General features: G+C 65.5%; 1 protein-coding gene across 3 annotated transcripts in view; it reads right to left on the reverse strand.

Moving 5' to 3' along the window:
• FOXO6 (forkhead box O6) overlaps positions 1 to 11,662 on the reverse strand; it is a 40,917-nt gene extending 29,255 nt beyond the window's left edge. Inside the window, exons 1-2 of one of the 3 annotated variants that reach the window (XM_069803407.1) lie at positions 11,320 to 11,662; positions 9,958 to 11,085 (exon numbers count right to left, since the gene is read on the reverse strand). In XM_069803407.1, coding sequence (XP_069659508.1) covers positions 9,958 to 10,395 — 438 coding nt within the window. In that variant the 5' untranslated portion in view covers positions 10,396 to 11,085; positions 11,320 to 11,662. Of the gene's footprint in view, positions 1 to 9,957 lie in introns of all 3 variants that reach the window. The other 2 variants (XM_069803406.1, XM_069803403.1) reach the window with 2 other exon arrangements.
• Between the last annotated feature and the right edge of the window lie 873 nt (positions 11,663 to 12,535).

Consider the following 12,535-nt stretch of genomic DNA (forward strand, 5'->3'; position numbering starts at 1 on the left):
CCTCCACCTGGGGCAGGGAGGGCGCGAGGGCCGGCTGCCGGCCAGGCAAGTTGCAGGCAGGAGGTGACAGCAGGCATCCTGGCTGCCTGAACCCATCAGCGTGGCATTGCAGAGCCAGGGACTTGTCCTTCTTCATCCTGCTTAAACGAGCTCCTGGCAGCCGTCGGCTCTCAGCAGCTCCAACCAGCTGTGCAGTGGGACAGGATGGTTCCTGGTGCCCTGCACCCGCAGGGGGAAGGAGCCAGCGGACCCAATGCTGAAGGGGATCACAAGCGTGGTCCCAAGCAAGCACTGTCCCACGTGTGGTCCCAAGCACAGTCCCAAGCACGGTCCCAGTTGTGGTCTCCCCAGCTCTCCCATCCTTAGAGATTGCCCTGGGTGTTTCCGATCCTGCGCTACCAAACACATCCCAGAGCCTGGGCAGGCTCCAGGGATGCTTGAAACCTCAGCACACGCTGATGTGGTGCCCAGTCCCTCCAGCATCAACAGACGCCAGTACGGAGCCAACGGTACCCACACGACCCCCCGGTCCCCCTCCACTCCCAATCCCCACGTGCAGAGGGGATGGCGGGCAGCCCTTCCCATCCCATGGGTCCGCACAGGCGGAGCAGCGAAGCACGTGGCCACATAACCCCCCCACGGAGCCGGCCACCCCACTGGGCTAGGAGATGCCCCCTGCTTTGCCAGGGTCACAGTCCAGGAATAATCCCGGTAAGGCTCACCCCACGGCTCACGCCATACCATCCTTGTTGAACTCATTACAGATAATGGCCCCACAATTCACCGCTGACGCAGCCGGGCTGTTCCCCCTGATTTATCGGCTCCGGCAGATGATGCGCTGCCACAGGGGCCAGCGACGAGCCCAGGCAAGCGGCGAAACACCACGAAACGTGGACGGCAGGTCTCAGCTCCCCTCAGGTCCCCTCCAAACCCCAAACCTCAGCGCTTCTGCCGAAAGCAGCTACATCCAAGGGGAGGGAAATGCTGAACCACGGCAGCGGAAAGGAGGAGCAGCGAAGCACCTGCAGCTGGCAGTCCCGGCCATGCAACGGCTGAGGACAAAAGACATCTCAGCCACGCAGGGAGTTCCTGGCCGTCTGGCAAACTGCTGATGCCATGAACCAGGGCGAGAGGGCATTTGGGGACAGGGGGACGGACACACTGCTCCTGGTCGGGAACGCCCTGGGGCTTTGTTCCCGCAGGCTCCCAGCGGCTGGGCTCCTAAGGGAGGCTGATGGGGGGGCAAAGGATTAATTACAGCTATTACACGTCCAAACCTGACATGCTGCAGAGTGTTTCTACTCCACTTTTGCTTCAGATGGTTTGGGCGAAGGGTCAGGGAGCGGGTGCCAGGCTTGTCGCCATGCTCCCCAGCTTGGCACCACTTGGGTCCCCTGCTGCCAGTGACATCCCATCTCAGGCTAGCAAAGCTGCTCCCCAAGGAGTAGAAGGCACCCAAACCCTGCTGGCACTCTGCAATACATTTTAAGGAAAAAAAAAAAAGAGGAGATATATCCCCCACACATGGCTTTTCGGCTCTCCCACTGCCAACGGCCAGAGCCGAGGTGGCTGCACGGTCCTTGCCGTGGACCAACAAGAGGCTCTGGGAGCATTGGGCTCGGTGGCTGGTCCAGCCAGACGGGTGGCCCAGAGACCCAGCCCTCCACTGTGGGGATGCCCAGCGAGCCCAAGGAGGGGGGAACCCACATCCCACCACCCCCGCACTGCCCTGCCATCCCTGCCAGCCTGGCTGCTGGAGGAGACGCCAGCAGTCCCTGGGGCAGCATGGCCACCAGCATATGGAGCCGTGACTGGAAAGCGCTTGGGGACCTCGGAGAGTGAACAGTGACACCACTCACACAGCATTGCAAGGCTTTCCCACTGGATGCCGAGCAGGATCTGGCAGCCTGGCACGCAGTGCCCATCCCCGACACCATCCCCCAGGGACCTCGGCAGCGCCAAGGCTGGGCACGGAGCTGGCACAGCCCCGCGAACGCCCGTCTCCTCCGTACCCCGGGGCTGGCCTCGGCTGCAGCCTCCTCCCAATCCCGCGGGAGAGGAGCCAGACTCCCGGGGAGACACAAAGGCTGCCTCGGGGAGGGCGAGGGTGTCTGGCAGCGCCAGGCTGGCCAACCGCGGGCTGTGGGCAAGGCCATGCGCCTTCCAGGCGGGCACCCGGAGTCCGGCCGGGGGGTACCAGCATGGGGTGGGCAAGCAAAGAGGGGTTTGGGGAGGGGGGGGTTGAACTTTTGAACCAGCAGGCAGGAGATCAGTGCATTACCTTAACACGAGTTAAAAATAACCGTCTCGTCTCTTGAAATGAGCCTGTCTGCAATTACAGCTTGGCATGTCTGCTCCGGAGCGTCCCCGGGCTGGCACCGCGCCAGGTGGCAGGCAGCTCCGAACAACCCTCGCCTTTCTTCTCTTTCTTGGGGTTGGCTTTTTTTCTTTGTTTTTTTGCTTTTTGGTTTTGTTTTTTTTCCCTTCCCAGCAAATCAAAGGTGGCTGCTCCGCGCCCCGGCTCAGGCTCCCACCCCCCCTCAAGCCACAGCCACCTCTTCAAAAGCACCCAGCCCCTGCGGTACCCACCACCCCACAGCAAGGCCATAGTGTGCCCCCGGTCCCCAAGGACAGGGGGACACTGCCACCAGCCCACGTCCCCGGGAGGGCCATGCAGCGGCACGAGCCAGCCCAAAGCATGTTCAAGGGTCCTTCCCTGCGCTGCCCTTGCACACCCGACACTGCAACGTGCGGGTGCGAGCGCACGTGGGAGCGCACGTGGCGAGCCCAGCACACGTGTGTCGCGTGTGCACGCGCCGGGCCCAGAATGCACACGCACAAGTGTGCGAGGGAACACGTGCAAATTCAGACGCGCGTGCACAGGCAGTGGATGCCCTGCGGCATGGCTGCCTGCAGCTCCCTGTGCTCTGCCCAGCCCCGTGGGCAGGCGCAGGCAAGGGTTTGCCCGCACCAGGGTGTCTGGGTGGCAGAGCCATCCCTTCACACGCCCCCACTGCCAGCACCCAGGGCTGTGTGGGAAACCTCCTCGGCCCACAGGCCCCAGGGGAGCAGTGAGCTGACCTGCATTGCTGCTGCATTGCTGCTGCATCCCTGCCTCGGTGGGTACAAAGTGCCATCAATCCTGGCACCCACGCCCAGAGGGCCAGCCGGCAGCAAAGCCCAGGAGCCTCCCCACTGCTGAGCCCCGGCACAGCGCACAGCCCCAATGGGCACAGCTGGGTGCATGGGGTGGCATGGGGGTGCTGGGGAGGGGGAGTATGAGCCCCCTCCTGAAAAAGTAGGCATCAGTCACATGGACTCCAACATCACCCCATCCTGCTGCTAACCCCCCTGGGGCAGCCCCCCGCTGCTGCCCCCCACCCCACAGGACAGCAGCGGTCCCAGCAGGGCTGCACACCCCATGGCTGACCCATAGCAGGCGACACCTCAGGATACTCTGGGATGCTGGAGCATCCCCGCTGGGAGGGAAGGGACCAGCCTGCTTTGGGGGTCCCTGCACTCCCTCCCAGTGCCGGCTGCTTCCTCCTCCCCGCGGCGGGTGAAAGCAAGCTTTGTGCCCGGGCTTTCAGTTCTCCTGGCTGGCGCCCAGCCAAGGCACCACATAATAATGAACAGATGCTGTCCAAAATGAGCTTCAGCGGCAGACAGGCGAGCCTCTCCGCGTGTCCTTCCGTAACCCAAAGTGCCTTTCACCTCAGCACTAATCAGGCACCTTCAGCAGGAGAGAGGAGCCTACGGGAAGCGTAGGGCTAATTAAAAGTAATGCAATTGGGGAGCGGCGAGCCCACCACCAGTGGGTGCAGGAGGGCAGGGGGGAAGGAAGCTGCCTCCCCGCAGGCGGGGCAGAGGTGCAGTGGGGTGGCAGGGCAAGCGGGAGACCCCATACGCAGCTCCAGAGCATTCCCACGGGAGACCCAAGGGCATGGCAGCAGCGGGGCTTGGGGTGGACCCCAGGGATGGAGGGAACAGCCTGGGGCTGGGGGTCTGACCCTGCTGTGGCAGTGGGGAGGGGAGATTCATCTCCTTCCTGCGAGCTCCCTCCGTGAGGACACGGTGGTGACAGGTGTCCAACCCCACTCCCTAAGCCCAGGGGACCTCCTGCTGCCGGCAGCATCCCGGTGAGGATCCCACCGGGATGGGAAGCCAGGCCAAGGAGCTCCAGCTCGCTCCTGCATCACACCTGGCCTGACCCGCTGGGGGCGCGGCCTCCCTGCAAAATATTTACGAGGGTTTTTAAGTACAAAGCCAAACACCAGGAAATTCATTTCCCAGCCCGGGATGCTGGTCCTCCCATCAGAGCACCAGGCAAGCGGGAGGGGACGGATGCGCACAGGGACCTGCATGTGGGGACTGACGGAGATAATGCCGGGCTGCAAGCGCTCTTCTAGTCCACAGGATCTTAACTGTAGTTTATATTCCAGTGGTTATTAAAAATAAAGGGAGGGAGTGTGGGGGGAAAGCTAAGAGCAGAGCAAGCTGTTCATTTGGAGCCTTTCCCTTGGGTTTAATAAAGCCCCACTCACTGCTGTAGTATCATTTTTATGCTATCATAAAGCCGGACCATTTAGCAGGTTTGTGTTACTTCAGCAGTTAGCGCTGCATGAAAAGCGATTCCAGAAGGGGGGGGGGGGGGGGGGGAGAAATCAGAAGGAAGATGAAAACCTCCAAAAAGGAGAGAGAAAAATGAGGTGGGAAGGAGGAGAGGAGTGCAGGGGATTCCTCACAGCCACGCCGCCAGCAGCACCGGAGCAGCTCGGGGGGAAGGGAGCGGGCTCCCCCATCTCTGTGTGAAGTCGGGGACAGGCGAGGAGTCCCCCGCTCCAGCCCTGGGACGCTGAAGGGTCGGGTACCCCAGCCCAGCATCCCAGGGGACCCACCTGTGCTGTGGGAAAAGGCTAGGGGATCCCCTCACATCGGGGGGACCCCAGGGGCACTGCACCTGTGGGGACCAGAGAGCCAGGGCGGCTTATCCAGGGGCTCTTTGGGGGGGAAGCAGAGGGGTTTCCCCGAGGTGAAGGAACCTTGGCAGTTCCTCCCGGCCCTGCTCGGCCCCCGGGACAGCCGGGCAGCTCTCCGGGGAGCATCGGGCTTTCCGTGCTGCTGGAAAAATCTCCATATATGGAGAGGACAGGGATACGTGAGCCGAGCCGAGCCGCGCCAAACCTCCCAAACGGGAGCCCGGAGTGGGCAGCCCCCCCGCGCTCAGCCCAGTGCCCTGGGGCCGTGCCCTCCGCCGAGCCCCCCCGGGGCAGGTGACACGCTGCTAATCCCAGTGCAAATGGGAGCCAGCCTGCTGTGCACCCCTAGAGCCGTGTCACCCCCAGAGCCATGTCACCCCATCCTCCCCATAACTCCCCCCTTTGCCACCCCCCCATGGCACCACCCGCTCCCTCCCTGGCACCCAGGCTGCCCTCTGCAAGGGGAAAGTCGTCCCCATGAGTCCCAGGCGCTGGGTTCGAGCCTCTCCAGCCGCACCGGGCAGCGTTCCAGGCAGATGCACTCACCCCCATCCAAGAGGGGAAGGGTAGGGGCTGGGGCAGGGGTGGCATCAGTGACAGAGCAGGTAAAGCCAGGAGCAGCTCCCCTGAAGGATGCTCTTACCGTGCCCCACGGGGCTGTAACTCAGGGGTCTCCATGCCCAGTGGGGAGGAGAAGCACCCCACTACACCCCAAACCCTTCGGCAGCAAGGGGCACTCAGACCACGCTCCCACTCAAACACCCTTTCCACCCCTTTCTCTCCCTAATTCATTTCCATCCTGCCCTGCAGGGGAAGGTGGCATTTGGTGGGGCATCTCTGCATGGCAGCCCCCGGCCCCGAGCACACACTGCTCCCAGCTCCCGTGGGCCAGCAGGACACGGCAGCCCCAGTCCCCCATGGCAGGAGCAGCCACCGTGCTACCAACCCAGCAATATAAAGGAGGAGGTGGAGGGGAGGGCTGGGAAATTAAGGTTTTCAGCACTGTCAGAGCCGCATCAAACAGGCATCCACCAGCTGATTGCTTGATTGTTATATTTTGGATGTCAAACCAGAGCAAGCAGAAACCTTTAAAATGCATCAGTGCCGCTGCCTTTTTGACGGAGGGTGTTGGTTTCCCATTAACAAGTGGAAAGCGTGAGCTGGAGCAGAAAACTTCAAGCGCTTTGGAATTGATAAAATAACAACTCCCTAATTAAGCAGAACTGTCAGTCAACGGGCGCCTGCTGCCCTGCATTGGGAAGCAGCAGCAGCAGCTCCCGGTGCACGAGCCCAACGTGCCAGCCCAGCCCGCTGCAGCATGGGGAGCATGGGGTGCACATCCCAGAGGGGCACTGGCCAGAGCGTTCCCCTCTCCCTGTTAGACAGGCCTGGGTCCTGGTCCCGACACTGAGCACGGCCAAGGTGTTTAGATAGTGTGCCTCTGGTTACCTTGCCATAAAACCATGCAATGCAACCCGCAACTTGGCAGGGAAGGAGAGGCCTGAGCCCAAAACGCACCACGTGCCAGCATCCTTCCCCTCCGAGAGACAACAGACCAGCCTGGGAGAACATATCCCCGACAGACACATCAGACACTACGGCCAGGCGTGGGTGCAGCATCCGCACAGCCGGCTGGATGCGGGAAGGGCTCCTGCTGGGAAAGCCCCTCCAGTGCCGGAGCAGGGCAGGGGGGGTTGGAGAAGTCCTGCCAGACCACCAGCAGTGCAGCCAGCACCCCATGGGGATGCCGTGCCCTCGGCTGGGCCCCCAGACCTCTGCCATCCTGCTCCTCCCGGCACGGGGAGGCTGTGAAGGAGCTAATTAAAGGAGCAGCCCGTTACCCGAGACCCCCCTCTGACACCGCTGTGCTGGGTAATGAAACTCTTTAAATCCGCCATGCTTCTCCCAGGCCTGGGGCAGGAAGGACGTGGCATCTCCAGGGGCTCTTTAATAAGCCGCCAGCAGCTCGTTACCACAAAATTGACTGCCCAGCGCTCTGGGTGCTCCCTCAGCACCAGGAGCTGCCAGCCTGACCCGGGGAGGGATGTGCTGGGGGGGGCACCCAGGGGGTCGGGGGCAAAGGACAGCCAGGAGGGACATGGGGCTGTGAGGAAGGTGTTTAACCCCTGACATGCTGGTGTCCGACAAGAATGCCAGGCAAAGGGGGTCTCTGCATACTGCTTCTGACCCCAGGCTCTTGCCAGCCCTCGCACTGCCAGCCCCAGCTGGGGATCGGGCACCTCCAGCATCAGGACAGGCCCCAGGGTACCCTGTGCTGTCCGTCCCGGTGTGCACACAGGTCAGGCAGGGCGTTTTGCTGGGCAGCCCTCGGCCCTCCTGTCTGCCCTGTGACCGGCCCAGCGCTGGGGTGGGAGGTTTAAGCCACAGTGCCAACGCAAGGGCAAAGGGGGCTGCCAGGAGGGAGCAGGCAGCAGCGGTGCAGCCCGGGCAGCAGAACCGCCTGCCCGCAGCCCAGGGGAAGACAGGCAGAGCCATGGCGGAGCCGCTCCGACCCGGAGGTGGGCCAGGAAGGTGGAGAGCATCCCATCCCGGGGTGCAGCCAGGCAAGCCCACTCGATCAGGCGGCCCCTGCAAATGCCCCTGCAAATGCCCCTTCGTGCCCAACAGCAGCTGGACCCTGAGTCTGTCCTCCCCCCTTGCACATCATGCACCATGAAGCCTCTGGGGACGCAGCCCCCTTGAGAAAGTCACCAAACCCCACGTCGGGTGATGGGGCTCTGCTGGTAGCACCCCGAGCAGTGCTGGTATGGGGACACAGGCCAGGCACCATTCCTACCCCAAGGGACAAGGGACACCATGGAGGACGTAGGGGGCAAGGGACAGGGCTGAACAACCCGCGTTGCTCCCACACGCTCCCTGATGGAGGCTATGCTGGGAGAAGGTCTTGGCCCTCCCGTGGCTCTGGGACACATCAGGGGACACCCTGGGTGACAGTTGACATGGGGAAAGGCCACTTCTGCTTTCCCAGGAGGATACCCTCGAGGGTCACCTCTGCCAGGACTGATGCGGGCAGTCAACGCTGCTGTCACAGCCTGCCCTCACCCAGGGGCCAAAAGCTGGTGCCGGTGTAGGCGGGAAGGGAAGCCTGTGCCACCTTGCACACCTGCACAGACACACCCGCACGTTGCCACTGTCCCTGTGCAAGCCCTGGCACGCCCAGAGAGGACATGGGTCACTCCTCCATCCCGTGCAAGCCATGGGTGGATCAAACCCCAGCACTCCCCTGTGACAAGGACCGCTGCTAGCCCCGCCATCCCCAGCTTGGGTTCTTCCCACGCGGGGAGGGCTTTGCTCAATGGCTTTGGCTCGCGTGCCAGCACCGGGGGATACGAGCATCCCCCTTCCCTGCTCCTGCCTGGCTGCAGCTGGGCACACAAACTTGTTCATGGCTCCATCCCCTCGCCCTCACTGCCCTGGGCTGCCCTTCAGGGACACCCGGGTTGGTGGGGTCCCCAAGCATCCCACAGCCCAGTGACAGGCTTGGCTGCCTGGGAATCCCTTCGCTTCTCATCCCAGCTCTGCCGGGCACCGGGCCAGAGCCCTGCCAAACCTCCCCGACATGTCCCCAGACCCCGTCAGTGCGTGGCCCCCACTGTCCCCAATGGGTGCAAGCCTTGGGGAGACCATTCTCCCCCAGCACGCACCCAGGGCCATGCAGGTCTTGCCCCAGGTGGGGGTTTGAAAGGCCCCCACACAGCCACCACCTTCTGCCACCTCCACAGCCCCGACACCCTCCCCTGGTGAATCCTCACATGGGGGGGGGGGCGGCGACGACACTGGCAGCCCCCTGCCCACCCGTCACGAGTGGGGCAAGGCAGAGAGGATGCCCAGGCTCCCCGCAACGCCAGGTCCCACGGCACGGCCACAACTGCCACAGACAGAGTCCGGCCTCCCTGCCCCAAAAGAGCCCTATTTGCAACCAAGAAGGACCCCCCCCAAGGCAGGCCAGGTCCGGCCGCCTCCGACGGAGCCAGGGCACACCGTGCCAGGACTGCAGGCTGGTATTAAAGCCCCCGAAGCCTTGTTACACACTAATCACACTGGAGGTGACAGGGCTTAGGGGAGGGCTTAAGAGAAACCGTCTCCTTTTTACTGACACCATCTGGACACAGGCGATCTCCTCCCCCTTCCCAGCTTGGAGCCGGGCAAGCATCAACCGGAGGGGCCAGCGTGACCCTCCCCAGGACCCGGCACCCTCCATGCCCTCGCCCGGTGCCGGAATGGTCAGTGCAATACATCCCCAGCTCGCACCGAGCAAGAGGGGGATTACTGCCCACACCAGGGATTTCTAAAAAGCCCACGGTGCCAGCCGGGGAGCAAAGCCAGGGAAAGCCAGCGTGGAGCCGTGGGGGCCGTGTGCTGCCTGCGTGGCCCCCCGGGAGGGGGACAAGGCCCTGGGGAAGGTGGGGGCTGAGACAGGAGAGACACACTGGGTAAAAGCCGGCCCGGAGACACCTGTTTGGGGACAGCCCTCCCTCCAGCTGTCCTCCTGGGCACGCCACTGGCACTCAGGGACCTGGCAGGGCTGGGGTGCCCGCAGGCAGGGACAGGCAGAGCCGTGGCAGCGGGATTGTCACTCACCATAGCCCGGTGCTCGCACACCAGCAGGAGAGCCTGCCGTGACCACCCTGCCCGCTGCCATCCCCCTCTCCCCGACCTCCCCGGGGAGGATGGCGGCCCGGTGCTCCGGCTCAACCCGAGGCCAGTGGGTGAACCTGGGACAAGCTCAGCCTGGTTCCAACGCGCAACACCACGAGGCACGGGCTCTCCCCAAAACTTGACCGAGCCCTTATCCACCCCAACCATGAGGAAAGCGGGGATCCCCCAAACCCCCCCAAGCCAGGGGCAAGCTCTGGCTGCCCCGGGGAAAGCACCCAAGCTCCGCTGCACCTTGGGCAGCGGGGGGATGGGGGGGGAAGTTGCGCTGAGGTTCGGGTCGGGGGGGGGGGTCAGGTACCTTCCAGCCGGCAGAGCTGTTGCTGTCTCCTTTATCCTTAAAGTAGGGGACGTATCGCACCATCCAGTCGTAGATCTGCGAGAGGGTGAGGCGCTTCTCCGGCGAGCTCTCGATGGCTTTGGTGATGAGGTCGGCGTAGGAGAGGTTGCCCCAGGCGTTCCTCCGGGAGGTCTTGGCCTTGCGGAGCTGCCCGACGTCCGCGCCGGGGGGCGGCAGGGAGGCGGCGGCGGCGGTTCTGCGCTCCGCCGGGGCCGCCGCGTTCTCGGCTCCCTCCCCGCCGCCGGCCGCCAGCGCCGGGGGTCCTCCCGCCGCGCCCCCATCCTCCTCCTCCGCCGCGAAGTCGGGGTGGGGGAGAGGCCAAGTGCAGGACCGGGGCCGGCTCTGCGGCTCGAAATCCGGGTCGATCTCCACCTGATGCGCCTGGAGCTTTTCTTCCATGGTCCCCTCCCCGCGGCTCCCGCCCCCCCCCCCCCCCCAACAACTCCCTCCCCGGAGTTACAGTCGGTTTCCACCCAAAAAAAAAAAAAAAAAAGAAAAAAAACCACCAAAAACACACACAAAAAAAAAAACAAACCCAAAAAACACGAGAGGGAGAGGAGTGCGAAGAAGGGCTCCAAGCTCGGATGGAGGGGGAGAGGGGAAGGAGCAGCCGCTCCGTGCGCCCGGCTCCTGGAGGGCGCAGGCGGCGGGGGTGCAGCCCCAAGTCCGGCGGAGCTTTAGGAGGCGGCTCTGCCCGGCTCCGCGCCGGGAAACGGGAGGCTAACGGGAGAGACGAGCCGGGGGGGATGCTGCATATTCATCGGTCGCCTCTCCAGCCCCGGGCGAGACGGGGGGGTTGGTTTTTTGGTTTGGTTTTGGTTTTTTTTTTTTTGTTGATGTTGTTGTTGTTGGTTTTGGTTTTTTGTTTTGTTTATTTTTACCAGCCGCGGAGCTCCGGAGTCGTTCCCGGCACGATAGCCAGCGGGGCGGCTGCGGGCGGGCAGGGCGCGGGGGCTGCCGCATCCATCGGCGGAGGCTGCACCGGGCTGGCGGCGCGGTTCAGGCAGCAACAGATGAACCGGAGCGACCGGCGGCGGGCGGCATCCTCGGCCGGGGACCGGCGTACTCCGGAGCCGGGCGGCGGGGCACCTGGGCGGGGAGAAGCGGGATGGAGGTGGGGGGTGGGGGGGAAGCTTTTGGCACGGCGGGCGCGCAGCCTCCCCCCGGGCGGCCCGGCGCTAAGTCCGGCGGCGCGGCGGAGCCATGCTGGCGGGCGGCACGCACCTGACAGCGCCGGGCGAGGGCGGCGGCGGCGGCGGGCGGGCGGGCGGCGGGCGGCTCCCCGCCCCTACGCCCCCCCGCTCCGTTTCAGCGGCCGCGCACCTGCCCGCCGCCGCCGCCGCCGCCGCGCTGCCGCCACGGCGCGGGCGGGCCACATGCTGGGGCGGCCGCCGTTCGTTCGTTCGTTCCTTCCTTCCTTCCTCCCTCCGTTCCTTCGTTCGTTCGTCCGTCCGTTCTCTCCCTCCTTCCCTCCCTCCGCCGTGCCCGTCCCCGAATGCGGGCGCCGCCGTGACACAGGGGGAGGGCCCGGAGGGGCGGGAGGAGGGCGGGGGAGGGGAGTGCCCCAGCGCCGCACGGGGCAGCGGCGGGGCGGGACGGAGCGGAGCGGAGAGCCCCGGCACCGCGCTCCCCCGCTCCGCCCCCAGCCCGCCCCGGCCCGCCGACCCCCGGCAGCGGCGGCGGCCCCACGTGCGCCCCGGGCGCCCCCCATTGTTGCCCCGAGCCGCCGCCGCCGCCTCATTGGCGGGAGGCGCCCGGCGGACACGCCCCCCCCGCCCGCCTATTGGCGCGGCGCCGGCGGGACGCTCCGCGGAGGGATCGGGGGGGGAGTTGGAGGTTGGGGGGGTGGGGGGGTGGGGGGGGAATCGGACCCTCCCCGCGGGTGACGTCAGGGGTGTCGGCTGCATCCGCGCGTCACCCCGGGCAACGCCGGCGCCGCGGCCGGGCGGCGGGACACGCCCCTTTACTACGGGTCACGCCCCCTCGCCCACCAAGGCCACGCCCCTGCCGGCGCGGTCGGGGGAGACCCCCTCAAGCGGGCCCCGCCCCCAAGCCCCGCCCCTACCTTGGAGAACACGCCCCCTCCGCGCAAGCCCCGCCCCAGGGCCGCAGCCCCGCCCCGCCGCCCGGGGGTAGCTTGGCCTGACAGCCCCGCCCCCTCGCAGCCCCCCGCCCCGCTCCCTGCCCCGTCCCGTCCCCAGCAGCCCGGGCTCTCGGCGGGGCCGGTGACTCCCCGATGAATGTCACCGCAGGGGTATGTGGTGACAATGAGGTCAGACCCACGAAGCCCACCCGGGGCTGGGGCGGCCCCCCCTGCCCCGTGCTGGGCCTGGCAGGGCAGGAGGGCAGCTCGGTGCAGCGGAGCCCGCCTTTCCTCCTGCCCCACAGGCGCTGGGGATGCCGCCCTGCCGGCCTGCACGCACCCCCTGCACCCCGTGGCGAGGCACACCTACCTCCCTCGCACCCGCGAGTGTGCAAACGTCTCCACACGCACGCACGCACGCGTGCCCACTGGGGACGCACACCTGCCCCCGCACCC

Source organism: Haliaeetus albicilla, chromosome 16 (assembly GCF_947461875.1).
Source record: "Haliaeetus albicilla chromosome 16, bHalAlb1.1, whole genome shotgun sequence".
Classification (NCBI taxonomy): Eukaryota; Metazoa; Chordata; class Aves; order Accipitriformes; family Accipitridae; genus Haliaeetus; species Haliaeetus albicilla.